At 40.8% G+C, this 27096-nt stretch overlaps 2 protein-coding genes across 4 annotated transcripts in view; both read left to right on the top strand.

Moving 5' to 3' along the window:
- Positions 1 to 1994, top strand: part of LOC103476703 (serine protease HTRA1A-like) — a 28246-nt gene extending 26252 nt beyond the window's left edge. For both annotated transcript variants that reach the window (XM_081616376.1, XM_008429210.3), the window contains one exon: positions 1334 to 1994. In XM_081616376.1, coding sequence (XP_081472502.1) covers positions 1334 to 1502 — 169 coding nt within the window. In that variant the 3' untranslated portion in view covers positions 1503 to 1994. The remainder of the gene's footprint in view (positions 1 to 1333) is intronic.
- A 3481-nt stretch (positions 1995 to 5475) lies between these two features.
- wapla (WAPL cohesin release factor a) lies at positions 5476 to 24742 on the top strand. Of its 2 annotated transcripts, none has more exons than XM_081616374.1 (20): positions 5476 to 5720; positions 7283 to 7693; positions 7874 to 8579; positions 9385 to 9692; positions 10772 to 10902; positions 12193 to 12288; positions 13207 to 13368; positions 13900 to 14036; positions 14741 to 14852; positions 15196 to 15426; positions 15727 to 15838; positions 15938 to 16035; positions 16262 to 16338; positions 18577 to 18755; positions 19226 to 19341; positions 19456 to 19683; positions 20718 to 20919; positions 21173 to 21261; positions 21404 to 21499; positions 22952 to 24742. In XM_081616374.1, the coding sequence occupies exons 2-20, from the start codon at positions 7309 to 7311 to the stop codon at positions 23015 to 23017; spliced, it is 3531 nt and encodes a 1176-aa protein (XP_081472500.1). In that variant the 5' UTR covers positions 5476 to 5720; positions 7283 to 7308; the 3' UTR covers positions 23018 to 24742. The 2 variants fall into 2 exon arrangements, with proteins under 2 accessions (XP_081472500.1, XP_008427433.1); XM_008429211.3 differs by having other exon boundaries at positions 5477 to 5786.
- The last annotated feature ends 2354 nt before the right edge of the window (positions 24743 to 27096 follow it).

Here is a 27096-nt window from a genome sequence, read left to right on the forward strand (position 1 = left end):
GATTTAGCTTTAGGGATCAGGAGGACTCAGGCAAGTCCCAAAGGGAGGAGGCCTAAAGACAGGCCCACCACTGGCCAAGAGATTACATCTGCTATTTGGACTGGGAACGCCTTGGTGTCCCCAGTCCCAGAAGGACTGGAGGATTTAACTGGTTGATAGTCTGAAACTGATTGTCAGATACACAGCAGTTCGGTTCTGTGAATACCTTCGAGATCTGTTAGTGAGCAAACGGTATCACGAGTATCAATTTAGCAGAGAGATCATCGATGAAGATGTGGAAAAGTTTAAAGGTTATGAGTTTAAAACAACATTGGAAGCTTTGTAATTCTCACGAGGCACTGTTTGACATGTCATCCATAAACGTAAAGAAAATGGAACAACTCCAAACCTAACAAGACATGGCCGACCACCTGACCTGGCAGAGTGAACAAAAAGACCATGTTAGATCAGCAGCCCAGAGGCCCGTGGTAACACTAGACGAACTGTAAAGAGCCACAGATGGGAAAATCTGTTGACAGGTCAGTTGTTAGTCACAAAAAAAAGCCATAGTTGACTCAAGTTCCTTTTTTAAGTTATTCACAAGTGACGTTTAAGGATGTGCCGTGGTCAAATAAGACCAAAGTCAAATATTTTTGCCTACATATATAAACATTTTGACCCAATTCTGCATATAACCCAGTGGTGCTTACTTCCAAAAGGGACGGGAAAGACAGGTCAAAGTTCAGAGGAAGCTAAATGCAAGAGGCCTTTGTTAGACACCTTGTTAAATACTCAAAAGAAATGTTTTATTGTAAATACTGCAAAAGGTTCCTCTGCTAAATATTAACTCAGGGAATCTGAGATCAAAACTACGTCACACTTTTTAGATTTTTATGAGCAAAAACAAAACTTCTGTTGGTTTGGCCTCAATTTTTATTGGTTTGACAAAGAAAGTACCTTAATTACCTGGAATAAAACTCATTTGAAGTTCATAGAGTGACTCAGCCATGGTTAGCAGCTGGGCCTGTTTTTGCCAGTCTTATCTGCTGAGAGCTGAAAATAGCTTTAAACTTAATCTGGCTGTAAGATTTTTCTGTCTTGTCTGGTTTGAGCCCTGTAATGATGTACATGTATCAGAAAATGACCGTATAGAGATAACAAGAAATTCAGGTGAGATGAAGCAGGAATACTTTTTTAACCATTTGTCTGCCTCGGTCTTGCCCAACAAAATATCACATCCCCCAACGCAGACAATCGGTTCTGTAAATGGAAACGTACTTTCTGTTCTAGCCAACATGCGGTTGCAGCATTCGAAGCCCTCGATAAGTCTAAACCTCCCCATCTTTTCCTTCAGTGGCGGGCTCAAGGAACACGATGTCATCATCTCCATCAACGGCCAGAGGATTTCGACAGCGACCGATGTCAGCTCCGCCATCAAGAGTAATGACACCCTGAAAGTAGTTGTACGCCGCGGCAACGAGGACGCCATCCTCACTGTCGTTCCAGTGGAGATTGACCCTTGACCCTCCATAAGGAGCTGGAGTTAGGTTTAACTTATCATCCAGAGGACCTAATATAGCGGGGACCTCCAGCTGACCCGCCCATTTGTGACTAAAGGCCCAGCAGCGCTACGCATCCATTCGGGGAAACTCCTGGCTGCGCCTTGAAAGGAACGACTGTACAGACGCTCTCAAAGCGGTGCTGTGCTTTTGTTTTTCTGCTTGTGTCTTCAATTTTAGCCCTTAATAATGCTTTTATCAATGCTACTACTGTTTGATCAGAAACATAAAAGCTTGGTTATTATCTTATTATTTGTCTTTGTAACGTGGACTGTAGCTCAGTGAGACCCGCTGCTTTTTTTTTAAGCAACGTCGAAACTCGCTGAGCAAATCTGATTTGTACAATTGTTTTTTGTTTTTTTTAAGACTCCTTTATCAATGTACTGTACAATGTTGTTTTTAAATATGTGATGTATACAGAAATGAAAATAAAGGGTTTACCAACATTTGTTTTGACATTTGGCATGCTGACTTTCTTGTTTTCTTTCCATCTCTTTCCAGTGGGTTTTTCATACACACTCTCTTGGAAGAGAACAAGCACCAAGGCGCTGATGTATCAATATTATCTTTGTGTGTGTGTGTGTGTGTGTGTGTGTGTGTGTGTGTGTGTGCGCGCAGAGGTTTTGGTCTTTTCTCCTCATGTGAATGCAAACACAGAGAAGGAAAGGATTGGGGGGAGCTTGGAGCCAATCAGGATCTGCTTTGGATTTGTTTTTATTGCCTTCATATGGGTTTGATAGCGGTCTGGTGTGATTGTTGGTCCAGGGACTGTGCAGACTGACCTCAGAGACAGACGTGCGAGCCAAGTGGAGATCTGACCCACCATGCAGTGGTCACAGATGAGGGCTTTGTATGAATAAGCACAGTGGTGTTGTGAGTGGTGTTTACCACATTAACTTTGGACAAAGATTACAAAGCGAACCTCATGAGAACTACGGAGATCTTGCATAAATGCCAAAAAAAAAAGTTATGATTTATTTGGATTACATGTGAAATCAAAGTGATAAAACAATATATCCTTTTCATTTTTCTTTGTTTTACTCTGTCATTGGTTTATATTTATGAATTTTGTAAAGGGTCAGCTCTTAAAAGAGGAAGTCAAACCTCAACTTCTTCTTTGACTATTGGCTGGAAAAAAAAAAAGAGGAATTTTTTTCGTCTCGTCGTTCGTTTCCCACTTTTCACATTTGACTTGCGGAGCATGTCGCTAATAACCATTGGATGTTTATTCTGCCTTCTCTTTTTCCATTTTCATCCTCCACATTTTTTCACATTTGACTTGCGGAGCATGTCGCTAATAACCATTGAATGTTTATTCTGCCTTCTCTTTTTCCATTTTCATCCTCCACATTTTTTTTAAGAACTGCTTTCCAGTGATGGTCAGAATCTCACATGCATGTCAAATTATGAACTGTATTTAAGCACCTTGACTTTTATATGGATCCGGTTGACAAATCTGTGTTTAGATTTGGACACAAAGAGGAACGTAAAACTAAACAAAAGGAGCAGTTCTAAGATAAGTAGTGCTGCCACCTTCTGGTTCTACTCAAAGTTGCATTTTTTTTTTTTAATGGACCAAGCCTGTTGCAAATACTTTGAGCAGATGTTAAACTCCAAGATTCCTTGTTGTTGTTTGCTTCCCCTTGGCATCTGCGCGCATTCCCGACCTATTCAATCAAAAGTTTCATGACGTTTAAAGATTACAGTAAAAGTACAGAACATTGGACTCTGCTGCAATGTTTGCTTGTTAGTGAGGTAATTACTACACACCTGCCAAAACCTGAGTTCATAACAGTCACACTGGGCACGGCTGTATTACCTCACCTCCTCTGGGCTGTGATGTGGACTGACAGTTTCTCTACAGGTCCAAAATTATGTAAATGCTTGAATAGCGTGTGCTTCACATCATATGAGTGCAGTGCTGTCGTTGTCCAAATGAAACAAAGAATTGAGAGTACCTTAACTCATAAAATAACTGCAAGCCATTTCCCATCTGAAACATTAAGTCCTGTTCGAATATACACTTCTTCGAGTCTACACTTCACTTATCCCTGACTAGCAAAGTCAGAGGTGCCTCTAGAAGTGCTTTATAATTGTGGAAATTATTCATCAAGAGACATTCCTCAGACATTTTGGTCCACATTGACGTGATGGCGTCATGCACTTAATTCTGATCTGTCTGTAATGCAAATGTTCCATGTCGACAAAGCCCATAGAAATTCAGCTGGATTAAGATCTGTTGACTGCGGAGATCACTGCTGGACTACAGCGAACTCATTGTTACGTTCAACAAAGAGGTTTGAGAAGATCTTCATACACAACAGGATTGAGATGTGCTTTTATCTTCTTTATGACAAGTTTATACTGAGTATTTTGTATACGTTTGGGTTTGTTTTGTGTTTTGGAGCAATGGCCAGACATTTTCACAGAGATCTCCTCAGCCTGAAGGAAATGTAGTGACGTCTGTCTGACAAATGTGCTTTTCAGTGTCAATACAGCAGAACCACGTTGCTAAGCAGACTCGCATCACAATCTACATGGTGTGCATCACCAGTGCCAGCACCACTGCCCCTGCTGGTGGTGTCAGTAGGGCTGGTCAGAGCAGTTTGAAAGGGTCTCAAGAGTGGGTTGAGCAAAATTTCAAAAACAAACCTTTGGTCGCATAGAGAACAAATGAAAATGTACGGTTAGTTTTATCTTTACATTCTCCACAGAGAGTATAATACTAAAAGTCATCATTACACTTCCTCTGTGACATGATCATTCATATGCTATTGCTTTTTCAAAGTATATCTTTGGGATTTTAAGGGTGTTGCTATCAATCTTCCTAAAGAACACTTTTTTTTCCTTCGTTTTTACTCGTAGCTTTTTGGTTATTTTAATTTTTCTTTGTACCATCTGTAAACCATTTTAAAATATCATAATCCATTCCAGACTCTTGGTTTCAGCTTTGGTTGTTTGCCCTCCATAATACAAACTGCAAGCCTTGTAGCCTTTGTCTACTGTATTCAGTTACTTTTTAATCACTTTTATTTATATATTTTTATTTATTTTTTGTTATTCTTTAATACCACTACACTAACCATTCAGTGTCAGAATTGACTTGTTTGGCACAAAACACCTAACATATACTATATGGGTGCAAAAAGTTTGATCTCGGATTCAAGACATTGGATCTGTCGTGATCCGTGTTTCTAAGTGTTTATTTTTGAGTTTTCTGTGTCTTCCTGTCTCTGCGTCTTCCCCCGTTGATTGTCTCCCAGGTGTGTCTCGTTCCCTTGATTACCCCATGTGTATTTAGTCTCACCTGTTGTCTGTGTTCGTCGTCGGATCCTTGTCATACTATGTCGTCTGTTCCCATGGATGCCTGTTTCCCCCGTGCTGTTCTCTGTTGTTCCTTGTGTGGCTTATCATCATTAAATTCATCATTTTTCATTACATCCCGGGTCTACCTGCGTCCATTTCCTCACCGCAACTTACCACTTCATGACAGAATCCAACTAAAACTAAGGTTTGTGGGTAAAAAGAATCAAACATTTGATTCAACAGTTTGCATATTATACTGGATAATATAATTTTTTTTAAGTCAGATGAGGTTAGTTTCAATAAAGCAAACACTACTCAAGGAAATGAAACCTAAATACCTGATAATTGCAGTAAGAAAAAAATATTCTGATTATGGAGTCTCTTTTTGTACAAATTTGATCTACTTTTGTTCTGTGTTATTTTAATTGCATGCAATTTTATTTAACGTATCTTTTATTTTCATACAATATAAACCTCATTTCAAATTTGGCATAGTCCAAAGTTCTCAATAAATACAATCCTCTAGCGCCCCCTATGGTTTATTTTGGCTTTTTTTTTTAACCAATCAGAGACGGTGACACAGCCTCACAGCGCAGACAAGCGCTCTTGTTGCTGATAGGTCAGTACGTTCTAACTAGGCAGCGCAGCACAGTGCCAAACGTCGCGGAGGGAGGGGATATTTTAATGGCAGTCAGTAGCACTTCAACATGGAAAAACTCCGGATTATTCTTTATCTTTGAACTGGTGTGGCTTCGCTTGCATTTGTTAAGATTGTATTTTATATCTTGCAATGCTGTAGAATAATATTTCAGATAGAGATGTGTTTCTAGAGCTCTTTCTGCATCAGTGGACCGACTTTACCCGCTTGATTTTTGCGTGAGTAGCTGATCAGGCCTAACCGGCTGGCTAGGAGACAAGCAGACGGTTAGCTTGAGTTGAAAGGTATAGTATGTCCCAGTTATTGTTTAACTCACTGTTACTTTAGATATCATTATATATATTCAGTTACGCATATCTGTGCACTTGGTCGTCTTTGAAAAGCACTCTTTTCTCCATCTGATGTTGCCAGGTTAGAAATGTAAACAAGAGACTTACGTTAGCCTAGTAGTTATCAGTGCTGAAGCTAACGGCTAATAGCTAACTTCACAGCAGTTAACTTTACATGCGGGCCAGTCTGGACTTAACAGACGTAGATAAGTTAAATGCTCCGGTACTGTGCCACGTAGATAATTTATATAACCCCTGAGCTTTATTTTGGTTTACAAAATGCCTTCTGTTTGTGTGTTGTTTGGAGAAGACTTGACCGATTTTCACTAAAAGCTCGAGCTGACAATGCTAACTTGGTGTGCTATCAACTAACAGTTGGTTGAACTTTGCCAAATTGGCTTGCATAATAGCTCCTGTCATTGAATATATGTTATGCAGGATTTATTAAAATGTAATATGAGTGTCGCTTATTTTATATTTAGAAGTGATGTTGCTAGTAATTTGAATTTCTGTGTTTATATTAGCTACATCAAATTATCAATATGTTTGAAATTTTGTTTTTTTAGCGTGGGTTAATACGTGATTACTTACAATATAGCTCGTATAGCTGTGGAATATAAAGCAAATCATGCTATCAAGTATTCCAAATACTTGTTTTTTCTTATTAAGACATATTAAATGCTTTTCTGCCGTGGCTAGTAAATATTACTATTTAAAACCAGAAATTACCTGCTGAGTTCAAAAGATTCAAGTGTAGCTTCACATGATTTTTTTTCCGCCGTAATTTGTTAGCATGTGCTTTCCTCACATTTTAAGTTCTGTTGTGGTACAAAAACAGTTCGTTAAATCTCAAAAGTTTTTACCACAGTTTGAACACTCCCATATACAAACAACACCCTGTGTGCTTGTGTTTGTTTGTAATACCTTGTGGGGACCATTTCCTGACATAAACTACGTTGTGGGGACCTACTGACTGTTTTGGGGTCAGGGGTCAAGTTTAGAACTTAGGTGTGAATTGAGTTTTGGTTAGGGTTATGTATGTAATGGTTAGGATAAGGCTAAGGTGTAAGCTGTAGATCCCCACATGTGTATGTGTGTGTATATATATTTTGAATAAATCGTCATAAAAACATATCATAACTTAATTTAAGCGTTTGTCATTTAATAGAATCTATGTCATAACCTGGTTCCATCTTTTTTTTTAAATTTTAATTCCGTCCTTGGGTCTGTGTCTTATACGCATGTCAGATTAGGACCCCTGATTAAACCAGAATAACAGTTATAAATATATACAAAGTAGTTATAAATGTTACCATGGGGAGTATAAACTGACTCCTGCACTAATCCATTTCAAACCTGAACTATTTTGGCACTGATGACCTAAACTACTAAGTTATAAAATGGTGAGTAGAAAGCATTATTTTTGGTGATACTTCTTCCTGTGTTTACAGAGAATATGTAACATACAGCAACCAACATGACATCCAGATTCGGTAAAACCTACAACCGCAAGGGAGGGGAGGCGAATTCCAAATTTGAAGAAGTTTTCTCCAACAAGAAGCCCACCCTGACCACCAAATGGGGGGAGACCACCTACAAGGCGCAGCTGGGAGGCAAAAAGCCTTTATTAAAACCTGGAGCAACTGAGGTCTCCAAGAGGCCCAGGCTTGAGGACAGCGACAGCGAAGACCCGTTCGGGTTCGACAGCGACGAAGAGTCCAAGACCGTGACCTCCGAAAGTGTTTCTGAAATGAAGATGCCAGAAGAGGCCGCACCGAAACCGGTTACAGCGCAGAGCAGAGTGACTGCTGCCGTCGTGACATCAGCACAGGCCTCTGCAAGTATAACGGCAACATTGACAAGTAAGTAGCCACTTGTAGAAACGGCCTGTTGGGAAATAAAGCGTGACCATGACTTTTGTTGGCTTCGTACATGAAACGTAATTTTAAAAACCAAAATGCATGTAATCAACCAAGCCTTCTTGAAAATATTTTCAATTTTAGTGTTGTATAACAGTCTATGCATTTCTTCTATCTTCGCAGATAAGCAGACGTCAGAAAAGGATGTTAAAAACAATCAGCCGTGGTACAAGAGTGCATTGGCCGGCAGCCAAAAGCCTGTATATGTGACCTACGTCTCAGAGACGGTCCTCTTCGACAACGAAAACTTGTCAGTATCCCAGATGCCAGTTTCCTCCTTTTCTAACTTAGACGCCTCCATGTCGGTAAACGTACCCGGAGGAACGCACAACATCCAACCTGCATGCTCTTATGACGGATCCCTGTCGGAGGAAATGAAAAGTGCGGACCAGGAGCTTCCCACGGAGCCCCCGCCAGAACCGGTGGACAACATTCCCCCTTCCCCGTTTACCTTAAGGGCCTCAAACTGCAAGAAATACCAACGACCCCACCGGTCTCACAAAGCACTTGATGAATTCAGCGACGGCAACAGTGACAAGCCCACTGACCCCTCGAGTGCCCAAGATAAATCCAATAGTGTCCTTTCTGCTAGTGCAAGTGGTACCGCTGCCAGTGCTAACACAGCAGCCAAGCCCGCAGGCAGGGGCGGCGGGAGGGTGCGGGACTACACAGTTCTGCACCCGTCCTGCTTGTCAGTGTGCAATGTCACCATCCAGGACTCAATGGACCGCAGCATCGACGAACTCGTGGCACAGCCCACCCCCGCTGACCTGGGAGAGGCAGGTCAGATGAAGAAGAAGTCGGACACGCAACCACCTAAACCGACTCGGTAGGTTTCTCTCTTTTTTAAATTTTTTCGTTTTTGTCTCAAAAGTTGTATTGTAGTGAAAATTGTTCCGAGTGAGGGCTCTCTCTAATTTGAAGCTATTCTAGCGGAATAAGGATATTTGAAATATAATGCTGTTCTATTTGCACCTTTCTATTCGCTTCTACATACAATCTCTGTCATTTAATTTATATTTTTTAATTATGCATCAAATTGCAGAATTGAACTCTAAATTTAGATGTCACTCCTTGGTTATTTTAACTTTGTGATGTTTGCTGTATCTTGGCAATATGATCGGTTCGTACACAAGTCGGACCCTGTTCTGTTTTTTTTTTGTTTTTTATTTTTTAAGTGTCACCTTTAGCGTTCCATGTTTACTCTCTTCTATAACTTTTAAAAGCAGCAATGTGAAAGCGGCAGTCAGTGTTTGAAGTCACCTTGCATTTTTTATCTGTTCAATGCATTTACCCTAAAAGGACAAGCAGTACTTGGAGGTTGTCCTGCAAAATAGTAACTTTTTCACTCAAAAATGACATATACTTGTCCTCTTGTTTCTCTTTTTTTTTTTTAAATGTTAGTTTATTGAACTAATTTGATATAAGTCACTTAGGAGAATCCTTGGTTTTATTACATTTGTCCAGTGTAGTTTACTGTAACTTACTTGTGGGTCAAAATGGGAAAAACCCCCCAAACAATTTAGTATTGCAGCAATGCAGATTAAATGTAATAAACTAAGCAGGATAAAAAATCTTAATTGCACAGATCATATTTTTGAAGAAACATTGGTTTTATTGTTTGTGTTTTTTAGGTTTAGGCCTGTCCAGACAAAGACGAAGAAGACCAAGGCTGAGACCAAACTGGAGTTCTTTGGGTTTGAGGACAAAGATGGCGAAGGGGAGAATGCGAGTTCTGAGGGGGCCATGGCTGGCAAAAGCAGCTACAAGATCAAGTATTTTGGCTTTGACGACCTCAGCGAGAGTGACAGCGATGACGAGAACTCTCAGGCCAAAGAGAAGAAGGTCAAGAGGGCAGCCGCAGCCTTAGCCGCACTGAGCTCAAGTGTCGACAGTCCTCACACCAGCGACTCTCAGGACAGTCAAGCCAGCAGCAATACAGGTGAGCAGAGGTGATAAACCCATATGATGAAGACGTGACAAACTAAGAAAATTTGTTAAGAGTGCACAATATTATCGCCATGGTATTGAAACATAAGATTAAGACCTGATTCCACTTTGAAACAGCCATATCTAGTGGTATCAGCCGATATTGGCTGTAAAATTTAACATCGGACGTCGGCCATTCCGTCAAAAATAATTCATCGATATAAAAGGCGTTGTTTTAATGGCAAACCAGTGACAATGATGCCTGCAGCACAACATCATAAGAACCCTTAGTATTAATGCCCGACTGATGGGCTTTTCACTTGTCGCTTGTGAACAGGTTAGGTTTAGTTTTGTGAAGGTTTACAAATTTGAATGTTGTCATTGTCTTAGTGAGAGCAAGTGTCATGAATCAATTTGACATTACACATAATGCAAGTTAAGTGTTGCATCATTTTCAGCCTCCTTTTTAGCATTTTATTTGGTAGCAGGCTAAATTGACAAAGACGGTGTAGTATTTTAACCCCACAGTAGAGAAAGACGTATAGTTTCAGTGAGTGGGCATAGAAAAAAAATATGGGTGTTGGTATCGTCCAAGCGAGCTTTAGTATATTGGCATATCGGATATTGACCAAAAATAAAATATCGTGCATCCCTAAAATTTGTGCTTGGTTGAAAAGCAAAGTCCTACTTGTAACCAAATTCTGTGACGTTTAAAAGGCTCATTTGTTTCCTCTAAATGCTGCAGCATCTGTAAGGAAAAGGCATTTGTGGGTTACGCAAGAAAACCTTTCCAATTCCTCCCAGCCAGCGCTAAATGGTTGTTGGTGGAGGTTGTTTAATGTCACATTGCACTGAGGTTCCTGTTTGTGAACTTAATAAATTAGCATGTCTTGCTTCTATAAAACCTCCATCAGCCACTCCTATAAACAACACCAAATATTCAACGGCAGATTAAGATGTCTGCTCATCCCACAAGCACATTTTTCTTTGCCACTGTGGTATATTTAAGCTCTCAAATGTTGTAAGGTTTTACCTCTTTTTTTTTTTTTTGTGCTAAGCATATTTAAAGAGCATACTTGACTTTTTCAACAGATGCTTTTGACTTCTCCGATGACTCCAGCCCTGGAGTCGCTGAGGGGCAGAAAGGGCGAACAGGAAGGCAAGGTGACAAATCGAAGGACTCCACCACTGGACTCAAAAAGATTTTCAGTGGACCCAAAAAGGTATTTTTTTTGTGTGTGTGTGTGTGTGTGTGTGTGTGTGTTCATCTGTAATTTAACTGTTTTTATTCAAAAGTTATTTTCCGTGCTTAATTTAGTACCTTCTGTGAAGAGGTTTCTCATTGTACTAATGCTCAAGTATGAAAATATGGGGGCAAAATGCACACAAATCTGTTAGCAGTTTTAGCGTTGGATTACGTGACTGAATAAACCGATGGGTCTCAAAACTAAGATTGCAAATAAAGAGCAATAGAAATAAAACCAAATGTTAATGTAGAAAGCGGAACTAAACTTCAACAACGTCAGTACTCCGTAGTGCCCTCAGTGCTTCAGGAAGCTCCTTTCACAGGTGAGGCAGTAATAAGAAAATTATACCCCATGTTGTTTACAAACTACTAAATCTGATAGGCTGGTTCTGTTGACACTTTCCTGAGTGAATGCCATGATTCATCTGTAATTTATGTTTGAGTTGCACCTTGTCGCGCCAAGCGCCCGATGTTAAAGTCCAGCTTTAATTACCCCTTACACCAACACGGCAAACGTGTGCTTCGTTGTAAAAGTGGGTGTTGTGTGAAGAGTTTAGATTATTACCTCCTATTTTGACAGGGTTTTTTTTTGTCTTAATTCAGTCCTGATTAGTGGTGTTTTCAGAGCACGTTTTCCTGTTTTATTTGAATCATTCTTTGCCGTGGCTTTGGGTTGTTTGTGCTCTGTCCTCTGCCGTTACCGCCATCATCAGCATAAGTTGGTGCATCGCCTGCGCAATGTGTGCTTGAGTCACAGAATGTGTTATTTACAGGAAGCGTTTCTGTGCTGCTGGGAGATTCTTCAGCTCCAGACTGAGCCTACAGCTGCCCACATTAAAACAACGGCATGAGTTTTCTCCCATTTATTGAAATTAAATAACTAAACTATATGCAATAAGCAGAGTTTTCTGCTTTAAAAATGAATGGTTTTTTTTCAGTGACCCCCAACTCTCTGTGAATGACTTAAAGTACTAGGATGCTGCTACAGGGGTGGAAATGAATGAGTCAGTCTTTCCGGGTCAGCAACTTCTAAACCTGACTGTCTGGGCAGCAACTTTCATCACAGCTTTTATTTATTTTTTCTGTAACAAACTTCTTTTGATCAGTGAAGTAAAAGAAAAATAACATTTTTAAAGTAGCTTGTTAATTTGTCTCATACTGTGTGCAACTATTTTCCACGGTTCCTCTTTAATCATTAAATTAAATTTATGATTAGCGTTCTATTGAACTGCCAGATATGATTTTTTTTGTTGTGCTTTGTTTTCAGTCTCCTTCTAAAGCTGTGTACAACGCTCGACACTGGAACCAACCGGAACCCGAAGAGATTCCTGTGCCTCCACTTTCTCGATCTCAGACCTCCCCGGTAAGACCATGAGTTTGTGTTATTTGCATCTGTCAGGACTTTGTAAGAATCCAGTGTATTTGTAGGTTGTGTCATTTAGAAAATATGCATGCATGTTGTTCAACTAGAGCTGTGCTTTAAGAATTATGTAAAGCAAATGACAAAAGGGAGTTCAGTTTGTTTTCTCAGTAGTAAAGTTATTCAGTAGTTGGCAGCTAGGATAACACATTTATAAACTGTCCCACTAATTATTGCTATAAATGATAATATTGTTACTTTTGACACTATTTTCAAGTTGAAAATACTATCATACTATACAATATACAATACTATCATATTGATAGTAGCATTATAACGCAAGTTTGCCCTCTCAAATACCAATAGACTTTAGTTTTGTAAATAACACTTAGCACTGAAACTGGAAGATAATTTCAATATCCAAAATAAAAAACAATAAATAAAAAGCATGCACCACCAAAGCCATAAAAAATGGATTATGAAGTCTCTCTAAACAAATCACAATGAATTTTATCAAGCTTATTTTAACGTATCATCCGATTAATTGTAGCTCTTTTCTTTTTCAGTTTTTTTCTTTTTTTTTTTATTTCCAAGTTTGTGTTTTGACCGATGCGGTCGGACAAGCGAGTCCAGCTTTGCCTCTTTATTTACCCTCTGAGCTGAATTTACCCCATGGAAATAAATGTTTGTTCAGAGACAAAGAGCTCGGGCGCAGGCTTTCTTAAAATTAGCTGTTGACTTTGCTCCATGTCCTCCGACATCTGTTTAAAGCGCTTACTTGCACACATGATCCTAAACTGTTCAGCAGCGGTAAACCTTGTGGACGGGCCCATTTTACAGATTTCGTTACTTTGGTCAGACTTTTTTTTTTTTCTCTCTCTCTCTCTCTCTGCTCATTTTGTCCTCCTCCTTCTTCTTCAGGCCGTTTTGTCGAGCGGCAGCAAGGACAGCAACTCTCACAAAGATGACGGCTTGTTCAAAGCACCTCCACCGCCACCAAAAGTCATCAAATCGGAAACCATCCCCACACGGCCCAACCAAGAGATTGTCACAGCACTTAAATGCAGGAAAGAAGACAAAGAGGTGAGTGGAAGGCACAGCGAGACGGGGTCTCTGGTAATTGCAATTGATGTTTAGTTTATGGATTTTTCTTTTTTTTTTAAGATGCAACAGTCAGTCTTTTCAACCAGAATTGTTGCTAATAATTTTAAATCCCCCATAGATTACTTATGTTACTGATGGGCCTCCCGGACAGAGATTACGCTCTGGGCCTCCAGGGCCACAGATCACCTGAAGTGTAGAGGTGTTTCCTCGCACTAAAGCTGTAGTTGGCATCATGCTGAGCACACCCGACACTCGTTGCGACTGGTGAACGTGCAGAAGGAACTGCTGATCAGGCCTTAACGCTTAAACCGTTATTGATCAGGCAAATTAGCGCAGTCAGCAATTGCCGGTAATGGAACCATCGGAGAGGGGGCTTAGCGGCCGGCGTGGGGCCGTCCCATCAATATCGGCGCAAATGTGTTTCCCCCGCCTCCCCCCTGCTGATTGCGTCTCCGGACAGACGCGCTGCTTTCCAATTAGCTGTAATTAATCCCATTCCTCTTGCAACAGCTGTACACGGTGGTGCAGCATGTGAAGCACTTCAACGACGTGGTGGAGTTCGGAGAGAATCAAGAGTTCACCGACGACTTTGAGTACCTGGAGACGGGACTGAAGAGCAGCCAGCCACTTAACACGAGATGCCTTAGGTAAGTGCAGGGGAGACGCTCGCTGCTCGATTCTCTCACTTCTGTGATGTGATGTCGATGTTTTTAACTCCTGCCTTCATTGTAGTAAATTTCAGTTACCTCACTTGAATTGCCGAAACAGGGAGAACACACTTGTTGTTTTTTTTAAGTTTATTCACTGCATTTTAAGATACATTTTATTTTCATCCAGGCTTTTTACAAGAACGTATTTTCACTTTATGGTAACCTCTTGAAAAATTACACAATGGATTCTAACATGATACAAAAAATTTTCACTGAAGCAGAAGAGACAAAAAAAACAAAAAACAATTTTTACTAAATTACAACACATCACTCAAATACTTGCTTATATTAAGCTACAGTAAAGTAGATTAAGTCGGTGCTGTCATAATGGTGTTAAAACGTTTATTTGTTTATTTTGATATGCAAAAATATAGAATATGTTTAACTGAACTTCCTGTGCTTATTCTCGTGCCATTATTTATTTTTACTCGTGATACAAGAGTAGCACACTGGTCTCAGCTGGCTCATTGGTCAAGCTGTCTTCCGGGTTAACCTTTAGTTCCCACCGCATGCAAATCTACTCAGGAGAAACGATAGATATGCAGAGTGAATCAGTGGTAGCCTGTCTCTCATTCTGGCCCCTTAAGTTTAACAAAGAGTCATGGATAATGCTGTAATTTCCACACTCTATTGTCTTGCAGTATAATCAGCCTGGCCACACGGTGCGCCATGCCGAGTTTCAGGATGCACCTCCGGGCCCGAGGAAAAGTGGCTCAGGTCTTCAAGATGCTCAGTGACGCTCCGCAGCATCCGGTACGTCGACCTCGACTCTGTCTGTCCGTTCGTTTGTTGCACATAAATGCAATGTTGCATTAAGCTTTGTCATCTTAAAGCGGCAGGTCTAGTTGAAGTGCTGGAAATGTTATAATTATGCCGCACGCCTGGGTCAATTCAGCAACATGCTGTTGTATTCTTTCACAGAACAGAGGCTTATTAATAGTCGACTTTATTTTAATTGTGTAACTTATTATAATTAACACAAACTAACTTGGTATCTGTTGTTAAGCTGGATTTCAATTGGCAGTTTTTACAAACATTAAATCAGCTTTCTTAAGAAACTTTTTTTCTTTTTTTTCTTTTTACATTTTTCCCCCAGAACCTCGCTCTGTGCACTGCCGCGCTGATGTACATCCTGAGTCGAGATCGGCTCAACATGGATCTGGACCGGGCGTGTCTGGAGCTCATGATCAAGCTGCTGGAGCTGGACCAGGACTACTCAGGCGACCAGGATCAGCTCACTGCCAAGGAAGTGGCGAAGGTCAAGGAGAAGATCAGGAAGCTGTGTGAGACCGTGCACAACAAGCATCTCGACTTGGAAAACATCACGGTAGGTCGTCCTTTTGAAAACTTGTGATGACGTCTAACCTAACTTTTACCTCCGTCTTACTGTTATAATAGTCATGAATTTAATTGCTAAGTTTCAGGCTCTTATTGAAGAATTATGATTGTTGATCTATGTAGTTCTCCAGAAATGTGATGAATAAAAAGCTACAAATCCAGAGAATATCCTGCGTCTGCATGTCTATGTTTATTTTTTTTTTCTTTTCTAAACATTTCCGTGCTTCACGTTGACATTCGGAATATAATATATAATCAATCTAAAACTCAAACGTATCTCCTCGTGCAGACGGGTCATCTCGCCATGGAGGCGCTATTATCCCTGACCTCCAAGAGAGCGGGCGATTGGTTCAAAGAAGAACTTCGGCTGCTAGGAGGCCTGGACCATATTGTGGATAAAGGTGTGTGTGTGTGTTTTGAATCCTTCTGCTTGATTGCTTCTGCTCTGGGGTTTAACGACGAGAAAAGTCAAGTGCGCCGTTTGCGTTGTGCCGCCACAGTGAAAGAGTGCGTGGAGAACCTGAGCCAGGAAGATGACAAGGAGAAACTCGTAGAATCTTTGTGGGGAGCCGAGAGGTGTCTGAGAGTGCTTGAAAGTGTAAGTAGCGTCTTTTCAAGTTTCTCAAAACTTGTACACAAAAGTGAGACTGGAGGACAGAAAAAGTTTATTTTTTTATTTTGAGATTTTCTTTTTGTCACCGGATGAAAGGCACAGTCGAAACAACTTAACGGCTTTTGTGACATCTGGGTTAAACCCGAATGTTCCTGGTTCCTTTTTAAATCTTTCGCTTTGTGTGTCTCACTCTGTCATCTTCTGCTAACAGGTGACTGTGCAGAACCCAGAAAACCAGGGTTATCTGATTGCCTACAAAGACTCGCAGCTCATCGTCTCCTCTGCCAGGTGAGCTCAGGTTGATGTCCGAGTTACCCGAATACTTTGTCACTCACCAGGACTTTATAATAGATTTCAGCTCCAACGGCTCCCAACTTTTTCAGTTGGGTGCGCTGCCACGACATTTTCATAGCTCCTCTTTTTTGTGTGTGTGTGTGTTTAGGCAGTACATTAAACTGATACATAAAGTTGTGAAAGCGACTTGTCCTACAAGCTGTGGATATTAAATGAACAAAAACACCTGCCTGGTTTCTGTCTGGTGCAACTTTACAAACAGGAGTTGGTCACAATTTTATCTGTCTTCTCATCGGAAATGAATTGTAATCCAACTGTTTACAGTATGTAGCTCTATAAGGGCTCCCATAACCACACTATTAATCAATAAAGTCTGATCTCCATAGTGAAATAAAACCCTGCCAATTTTTCCAGTAATTCTTACATTTTCCCGATTCTAATCTGATGGAAAAAGTCAGCCTTTCCATAATATAAATATTATGCATTACGTCAACCCAATCTTACCTTTTAGGAGCTTCTGCCTTTAGCCATTTCCTAGTAATGGCTTTTTTGCCTACTACCAACATAATCCTATACATATATCTATCGCCTGATCTTGTGAATCTTTCCATCCCTCTTCCCATGTACAGATCCTCAAATGTAAGTGGAATATTCACCCCCAGTACCTTATCCATACAATTCTTTACGTCCTGCCAATAGGGTACCATGTAGGCACAATCCCAAAATACATGGAAGTGACCTGCTCTGTCTTTTCCACACTGCCTCCAGCATTTTGTGTCTTGGTATTTTCTTTGTGCTGGGGTACTGAAATATCTTAGAATATTCTTCCAGCCATACTCTCTCCACGAAAGGGAACAAGATGTTTTCCACTGTTGCCCACATATCTCCTCCCAGTTCTCCTGCGAAAGCCCACAATTAGCATCTTTTTCCCATCTTGCTTTTATGTATGTTGTATTACTTTTCTTCAAATTTTCCAATCCTGTGTACAGTTTTGAAATTATTTTCTTCCCCAAGTTTGATTCATTTGCTGAAATAAACATCTTAATTATACCAGATTCAAACTCAATTAAATGTATCCTTCTTAGTAGTTCCTCCGTATAGTGCCTCGATTGTAAGTACCTGTAGAAATCCTTGTTGTTTAATTCAGATTTATTCTTTATTTTTTCAAAGCTTTGAATAGTATTTTTCTTAACCACCTCCCAGAATATCTTTGGACCCTTTTCCCATTTACTAAATGTTTTGTCTGTTATATTACTTTTAAAATCTGAGTCATGCGCTATCCACCTTAGTACTCTACTCTGCTCTGTTAACTCATATTTTAAAATAATTTCATTCCATACGTTAAATAGTCTTAACTGAAAACTGCTAATGTTGGGCTCTGTGGTAACTTAGTTGGCATTAAGTCAAAGGAAAGAAGGCCAATGGATTTGGAACTCATGTTGTGTTTTGTGTCAATGTGTTGAAAGGATGAAAATGTAGCAATTAGTAGTAGACACACCAGTAAAACAAGCGAAACATGGAATGGGTTAATATGATTGGCTGAAACAAGGAAGCTATCCGATTGGTTGCTGATCATCCAATCAGATGGATCAAACGTCAGGGGAGTGTCAGATTTCACACACAAATCCAGCACAACCCACAGGCCAGAAGCAGCTGGGAAATAAAGATGTATTTTTTATGCAAACACAAATATAAGTGTGAATCTTCTGTGCATTTGTGAATTATGAGACCGTTTTAGCTCCATACACTTACCATTTTACTCGCATTTTCAACTAAAATGATTTGCAGTCATGTTTGGTTGATACGTCAAATAAACTTATGACTTTAGACTCAAAGAGCCTGGCAAAGTTTAGTGGCAGTGTTTTCTGTGACCTCAATTTTGAGTCCCTTTTTTGTAATCTTTCCAAACTTGAAATGGTAAGTGGCCTGCATTTGTAGTGAAATTTATTAAGTTCAACAGCCGGTCGCATAGTTGCTCCAAAAGAAAAGAAGACAAAGGACTCTGCTTACAAACGACGGCAAAAGCCGGATTTGAGCTGCTGATCTAGACTCGCCTTAAAACTTGACGCTCATTGACAAACTAAATCAGTCGGAAAATGTTAAATCTTGATCTCCTTGCTTTATGTCTTTGTGCCGCCTTTTCTCCAGCATTCATCTTTTATTTTCTGCCCCACTTCTGTCATTTCACGCCTCCCGATCTCTAACAAAAGCCGTCCTCTCTTTTGTCATCAGAGCGCTGCGTTACTGCGAAGATATGATCCAGCGGTACAGCCGGGCGCTGAACAACAGCTCCCTGTCGTCGTCGTCGGGCGTAACGCTGCCACACTGCAGCTTCAGCAACGTGGGCAAGGCGGTGGAGGACTGCATGAGGGCCGTCATAGGCGTGCTGCTCAACCTCACCCACGACAACGGTAGACTAACGTTAGCTTAGCGTCTGTCAAGAGGCAATTATTTGGACAAGAGCACTTTTATTTTTATTAGATTTTAGCATACGCTGCAAAAACGCTAAATCTTACAAAGTATTTTTGGACTAGTTTCTAGTGGAAATATCTGTCAGCACAATAATTCCTTAATATTGATGGAAAAGCACTATTTGTTCATTGATATTAAAAAATTATTGACTTAAAACAAGATCATGGATCTTGCTGAAAAGTTATTAGTTTTTGTCTTATTTGAAGTGCACTAACATATTTGCACTCATAACGACACCAAAAATACTTAAGATTTTATAGTTTTTGCAGTGTGTTCTTGTGCTTTTCACTTTCTGTATCATTGAGGACAAAGTGGAATACTTGAAGGTTTACTTGAAATCAAACAGCTCAGCAGGGTTTGGTTTCCTGGCGTAAGCAGAGGCTAAGCGATCGATCCTTTTTGTGTGCAGAGTGGGGAAGCACCAAGACGGGCGAGCAGGAACAGCTGATAGTCACCGCGCTCAACTGCGTCCTCCGAGTCCCGCGCTACATCCCACAGGAGCAGCGCTTTGACGTCCGAGTCCTGGTAAGACTCTTCCGAGGGACAAACCCTCCAGCCGATAACAAAACAACACAATTAATCCCCTCCTTGACCCGTGCTTTCTCCGGTTGGTGTTGCTTTTTTATTTATGCACATCAGGGTTTGGGGCTGCTAATTAACCTCGTGGAGTACAGCTCCAGAAACCGCCACTGTCTGGTGGACATGGAGTACACGGTGGATGACACGTGTTTGGAAGACAGCCTGATGCAGCCCGCTGATCCGACGCAAGCAGAGACGGCGGAGACAGCGGCGGCGCAGTCAGCCGGGACCGAGGGAGACGAGGCGGACGCGCCGAAGCCGTCTGGAGCGCTGGCCGCCCTGGTGAAGGTAGAAACTGCCACGACGCGTTAAGACACCACCTGTCGTTGTCATTGTAGTTTATGTCAAAGCGTGGGAAAACTTCTACAGGAAACTGGAATATGCTGAGGTAAAGTGTAGCAAAGCAGATGAGCCACGTTTCTCCGCTTTGAACAGAACATAACTTCCACAGCTCGGACCGTTCAAGTTGCTAAATTTAGGCGCGTTTCCATAATGCTTCCCTGAACTTTTATCCCCCATAAACTTTCCTACCCCAGAAATCTTAATCTGTTCTGGTCTGTGTTGTTGTGACTTGCTCCTCCAATAGCTGCTACCTGCGTTGTTTTTGTTGCCTCAAAAAGAATAAATAAATAAAAGTCTGTGTTTCTCCACATCAACTTTAAGCCCCCAGCTACTCTGAATATCCGTATAAAAGGATATATCCTCTCAAAATAATTGCAGCTTGTGTTTTCTCTGAAACAGTTTTCTTTTCCAGCTTACAATTGAGTGGAAAAAAATAGTCAGGACAGAACAGGATGTGACACAATCCACCCTCCCCAACCCCTCTTTTTGAGTTATATTTTTCAAACTCAAACAGGAGTTGTTGTTATACTCATCTTCCATATCAAGCTCATGTGAAATCTCTTTAACATTGGTGCAAAGATGTAACCGTGAGGACTTAACAAATGTATACTCTGCAGATGCAGACGTTTGCATCTGCAGGATTAACATTTACTTTTCTGGAGTAAAAGTAAATCCCTCTAAACTGTGAATAAATGCGCAACATTAGCAGCAGTTTAGTAAAGTTGATGTCGGTCCTTAAAGAGCCGAAACAGCAGCAGGATTTACTCTGTTTGTATCCACAAATGGCTGAAAGCAGAACTGGTCTAGTTAAAGGTAATAGAAAATACCAGCTGTACATGACTATAAACTGGACATCAAAATCCCTTTTCCTTTGCATTTATCATCCAGTTGTTGTCCTCTGCAGCTGCATGTGGCCTTCTCTGTTAGTTTTTTTCCCCACCCCAGCTTACCTCTGTCATTTCCCCCCACCAATGCTCCAGCTCTTCCTGGAGCGGGAGCGCGCCGCCATCCTGGCTGAGGCGAAGACGGACGACCTCATCAGCGAGGCCCCTAAGCCGGCCCTGGACCAGAGCGGCGAGTGGCAGGAGACGTCGGGAGAGATCCAGTGGGTGGCGTCCGAAACGAACGACAGCCAGCCTGAAAAGAAAGAGGAAGAGGACGAGGAGTTGGACCTAAACAAAGGTAGACGTTTACACGCGCGCCTGCTTCCCTGTAGTCTCGCGTTTGTTCCATAATCATACGTTCTGGATCCCGAAGCACAGCTTCAGCTTAACTGCAGCCTGTGCTTTCCAATTACAGCGTTAAATCAAGAAGCCTCGAAAAGTTACCGACATAACTTCGTCTTTGCGCACATTTCATTGAGCACGTCTATTATTAGACATTTAACCGATCACGGTTGAGAACGAAACGTCTTTTCTCCCTGGTTTCGTTCCAGCTCTGCAGCACGCGGGCAAACACATGGAGGACAGCATCGTCGCCTCCTACACAGCTCTGTTACTGGGCTGCCTCTGTCAGGGCAGCCAGGTGAGCCTATGACTAACACACATTCACACACTCCTTTCCGGGCGCTTCTGTTCTCGCCCCTGAACACGTCTCAGTTGTTGATCACCGGCCTCTCCGTGTCGCCCCCCACCGTCGCCCCCTCTTTCTCTCTCTCCCTCCCCAGATAAATGTGACTACTGTGAGACAGCACCTACCTAAAGGGGATTTCTCTATAATGACAGAAATGCTGAAGAAGTTCTTGAGCTTCATGAACCTCACTGTGAGTATGACCGGCGAAGTGACGGCGCTAATAGGGCCGATACGGAAACGTGTGTCAAGTCAGGGCCCTGAATGAGAATCTCGCAGGGTGATGACCTCTAGGTGGAAATTTGAGAAGATTAAAACAAGATCTGGATGCTTTTATGATAGAAATGCAATAATTATTCCCACTTTTGATAAAATAATATATAATCGTTCTATAAATGCCAACGTCGTGGTGTTTGATGGCTTTTTGAGCCTCCAAATAATTAGAGCTGATAATGAGTCAGACAGCTAATGGGCTTTTTTTATTATTATTCAATATACAGAATGTTATAAAAACTGCAGGAATAAAATTGAAATTTGAAGTAGGGAAGTTATGGATGATTCAAATGGAAAAATATGTGGGAATTGAACTAAATGTGTTATGATGCAGAATATTATTGCTCCTTTCTTCTCTTTACTAGTCTAATAAGCTCATATTGGCTGGTTAACTAGTCGGCTACTTTACAGACAAGCTGCCTGTAGCTTTTCTTTCAAAGCAGAGGGGTTTATTTTCCATACCATGACTTTCCAAACACTTGACACATTTCTAGACAGGACGGATTATTCTGGCGTTTTGTTTAAAGTCTCGTTAAAATGAGTTCAACGCATTGGAAAATTTAAAGAGGTTTTTGAGCAGTAATTTTTTAAAGACTTTAGTATCCCAGAAACTGGCCCATGCCCAATCTGAAACTTTTCCTCCAAGAGGGGAAAAAAAATAATTTGCAGGCAATAACATAGCAAAACAAAAAAAAAAAACAAGTGTTTGAAGTAAAGATTTTTATTTGAATATCTTCACCTGTTGATTCAGTCCTTGGCTCTTGGCTAGTTGGAACGGAGATATGAAAAAAGGCATTTAATTTTGCACCAAACGCATTAAAGCACCTTTTTGTAAAGAGGGTAAGAAAAGCACTCTGAGAGCCACTGATTTTCTTTTTCTTTTTTTTTCTTTTTTTTGTGATTCTCAGTAAATTATTTCAGTCTCTCTTTTGAATCGATACTAAAAGCTGCTGGGCTCTTATGAAAGGCCGGGTATGAAAGGCTGGTCCGGCCTGTCTTGTTTCTCCAGAAGTTTTAAAACGGCTCAGTCGGCCTCTACTAGCTTTTACGGAAAGCTGGCATTAAAATACAAAATGTGATGGATCTCATAAATTCTTGTCACCAAGCTGCATATTTCAAGCACTAATAAATTCAGAAAATAAGGGGGCTAGTTGTTATTACTAGATTAATATTTATCGAGCCATTTCCGGTCCCAGATGTTGCGGTTTTGAAGCAGCTTCATATTCGATCCGTTTCGTCGGAACGGATGACTGGAACCATGTGTTCCACTTTTTTTTTTTTTTTCTGCACGTTTTTTTTCTTCTCTTTTCCTCTTTTAAGACTCTTGAGTTCTCACACTTTCTGTTTCCTTCCTCCATGCCTCCCCACACAGTGTGCAATGGGCACCACAGGACAGAAGTCTATCTCACGGGTCATCGACTACCTGGAACACTGTTAACACACGATGAACCGCAACGAACTCACTTCTTCTGCACACTTTAAGGGTTCAAGATCCCCTTCCCGTTGATGTCACACTCCCACGACCTCATCCGACCACCCATCGACGCTCACACCGATGATGCGTCGCGTGTAAACTCACACAAAGCCACAGTTCGAGTTCCCTTCCCGGAGCACAGCCTGAACCAAAGCCCTGTTAGCTGACGGACGTGTTGATTCCCTCTTGAATTTTTTTTTTTTTTTTTTTTTTTTTCTTAAGTTCTTTCATCAGACTCCACATTTCAATGTCCAGATTCATACTTGTTTGTGATTTGCACAGATTATTATTTGCTAAATGATCCCGCGAGATTGGTAACGACGAGTCGCCGGAAACGGACTCGAAGCGGATCGTCCGACGACAACGAGCCGCCGAGGAGGAGCCGTGTTGGCTGTCGGGTTCTGATTTCTGGCTGCGCAGCTCGAGTGTGCGAAGCCTTGAATCAGATTTTATGGATCATTACATTTTAATCTCTGCCTGTTCACGTCCAAGCCAAGGGTGAAATAATTGATCAGCAGGGAAATCAATCATCTTCATGGACTTTCAGAATGATGTCTATATGTAAACAGCGTGGAATGATTTTGAATGCGATCCATCAGTTTTTATTTTCTCCCCCACTCTCCACTAATATTCACATTTAGACTGAATGCTTAAGGGAAATGTTTTTTTTTTTTTTAAGCTTTGGTTTTAAGTTTTTAATTGTTCTCAAACACAATTTTAGCTCTTTTTTTTTTTTTAACTGTAGGACATTTCTCCCTCATGTTTGAAGCGGTCAGGATGTGACCCTTTGACTGAGACTGAAACGACACGCCATCATGGATTTATGTCGTTCTCGCCCATATTTGTTTCTATTTTAATTTAAATGTCAACTAATCCCAACGGTGTGGTTAGCTCCTATCAACTATAGCACATAATGAATTATTCCAGATGATTGTTTTTAAAATGCAATGAAATAATTTTAAGAATTGTATTTAATTTAATGTTTTCTCTCCTCATTGTGTAAAATGCAAAGTCTTTGCTGAGCTGGACTGTGTTTTGTTTTTAATATGATCATGTGACCGATTCTTTGCAAAATTTATAGATTGTGGCCCAAGTTTTAACAAAATATAATTTTTTTGATTAAGAAACTCTCGATTGGATGTAGCTTCATGCTTTTCCCTTAGTCCATCGTCACGACGTTGCCGTTTATTTATTCTGCTTCGGTGTCGTTTCGGCCGCGATCGTCCGCCCGACACTCTGAAAAGCCTGTCGTCGTGAGCTGCTCTCCCGTTTCGAGCACTTGAACCGAGTAACAGCCATACTTGTACAAACATCAGTTTGATCTGGTTTTGTAGGGCTGCGGTGAACATGACTGTGTTTACTGTTGACTACTTTGCAAAACTTTGGTCTAAAAGGAAATTTTAGGATGTAAATAATACTCGTGTACATATACGTTACTGGACATTTAAGATGCGTAGACTTCTTCTTCTTCTTTTTCCCCTCTACCCCGCCCCACTCCTCTAAGCCGATATCTTATTTTATACTATATTTCTGAGTTGTTTGAAGAAAAAAAAAAAAAACAATAATAATTGCAAGATTTAAAAAAAACAACAACAAAAAAACACTGTTTGTACCTGTTTTGAGAACATAGTCTCTGGTTACATGTAAATAGTTGTATCTGAAAATGGAACAAAATTGCTACTTTCAGTACATATGGCGTGTGTTTTTTCCTTCATTTCATTTCCTGTTTTATTGCTGACATGACACTTACTGGTAAACATTTTTTTAAATTCCCACTTTATGGCACTTTTATATAAGCACACAGAATTTTATTTTCTTTTTGCTTACTTAAAAATCCTGCCTTTCCAGTCTCTTCCACTCTTCCAGTTGTTTTTAGATTTATTATCTCTCACATTGGCCACGTGTAGGTGAGCAGCCATTTTCTTGTCCATTAAGATTTAGACACATTTTCTTTACTAAGAAGGTTTTGTTGTCTTTTCCATAGAGAAAAATTGCAGAGAAATGCACCCATGTCATGTCTAATGTACCTTCAAATACATCGGAAAGTTAGAAATTCAAAAAACTAACTTGCAGATGAATTAATGTTATATTTCAAATGTTTAATTTTATTTCTAGCTTTCTGCCATTCACAGCCCAAAATAAATTCTCCTGTTTAGCATTGTATGAAAGGAACAAATATTATTACAGAATTGTCAGCTGCGTGAAACATTTAGCCAGGTGCCGTACAGTATCTGGACACCAAAGCTCCTTTTGCACGAATAGCTTCATGCAATGTGGTGTGAAGGGATTCATCCTGTGGTGCCCTGGTTTTCTGGACGTCCTTTACCTTGTGTTCCTTGTTGAGTCTCGTATGATCATTGTCTTGACAGTCCCTCTTTGATTCTCTCTAGTTTTAGCTCAGGTCATTTTGCCTGGACAGTGAAGAAGAGATGTTGGTATTTTTGGCAGTGCAAGCTGGTACCGAGTCCAGCTGGAAGACGGAATCAGCATCTCTATGAGGCTCTTTGTCGGAGTGAAACATTGAGTTGTCCAAAATTCCCTGGGGAGAAGACTGCTCTGATGAAACACAGGCGAAGCTGTGGCTCTCTAAATCATCACCGTCTGTGATAAGTTCACACCGGACCTCGGGGAAATGTGGATTCTGTTCTTCTCCGCTCTTCCTGCAGACATTGGGACATCACTTTTCACATTGTATTCACAGTTTCATCTGAAAGGCCGATTTCGGACCACTGAGCAACAGTACAGACCTCCTCCTCTTTTACCCAGGTTACATCCTTCAGACATCGTGATTCAGGGCTGGCTTAAAGGGTGTACATTCAAAACACAATCAAGTAACTGTTAACTTTAAGTTGTTATAAAAGTGCTATGCACATCAATCATGACGTACAAGAAATGTAACTTTGTAATTTTAGGCCTTGAAATTGGGCTTCTGTCTAAGAAGCTCTTTCTGCACATCATCACAACAATGCTTCTCCAATTAAGCCGTTTACAAACGGTTTTAGCAGCGTTGGACTGAGCGCGTTTCCTTTGGTAAGTCCAGCAGATCCACCAGCTGTGGACAGCTGCCGCTAGTCTGGAGGAGCTGAGAGGGGAAAGTGTGGGGGAAGATGCTCTGAGGCGAAGACTGCAGCTCAAAGGAGGAACTCGGTGGAAACAGGCGGTGCTTTGTATGAGCAAGTGTTTAGGCGCCCCCAAATGGTTGCCACGGGAGATTCGAGGGTTCCTCAAATATGCATGAAAGAATTGAAGCAAAACTAGGTGTGTTTTTGATGAAGGGATGATGAAAAGTAAAAATCAAACAACTAGATTTTCTTTCATAATATGGGAGGTATTAAGAAAGGGAACCTACTCCTGAAATGACTTTGCTCTGCAGTAATCTTAAGACTATGTTTATGTGCACTTTTTTTCTACCACATGCTTTAAATCTACTCAGTTTTTATGTTGACATGCTCGGATCCTGTTCTCTGTAAACAACCAGAATCTTCACAACATTTGGCTTCTTATCCTCCTTGTGGACGGTCTCATTAACTGTCGGCAGTCTTCCCAACGTTGTGTATGCCAGTTCTGTCCAAAACTTTAAGCCCACGAGGTCAAAGTTGTCCAGTTCAAGCCACAAACGTTTGAGATTCGAGTACTGTCCTTTTTTTATTTTTTTTTATTTTTACTTGTGTTCTTTGCACTTCAAATTAAAATGAATGCAAAGGACTTGCGTAACAAAAAAGCCTAAGATAAACACGAGCGTTTGACTTTTATTTTATCTGCATCTTTTTTGAAAGGCTTCACTCGCATCAGAAAAATGTCAAACTACGTTGGCTTGGAAACAAAGCGGCCCTCTGCCTCTTTTGACTCGTCTGAACGTGTGTGCCGTTTCATTCTTAGAACAAATAACCGCTTCACCCGGTCACTCTTCATATCAGGAAAACATCAGAACCCCTTTAAAATGACGGCAACCTTCAACCCAGCAGTCCAATACACCAGCGTGGAAAGAAACGCAACGTGTGCGAAACTCCATCCTAAAGGGTAAATTATGCCATAACCACCTC

This window comes from Poecilia reticulata, chromosome 15, assembly GCF_904066995.2.
Source record: "Poecilia reticulata chromosome 15, P_reticulata-male-v2, whole genome shotgun sequence".
Classification (NCBI taxonomy): Eukaryota; Metazoa; Chordata; class Actinopteri; order Cyprinodontiformes; family Poeciliidae; genus Poecilia; species Poecilia reticulata.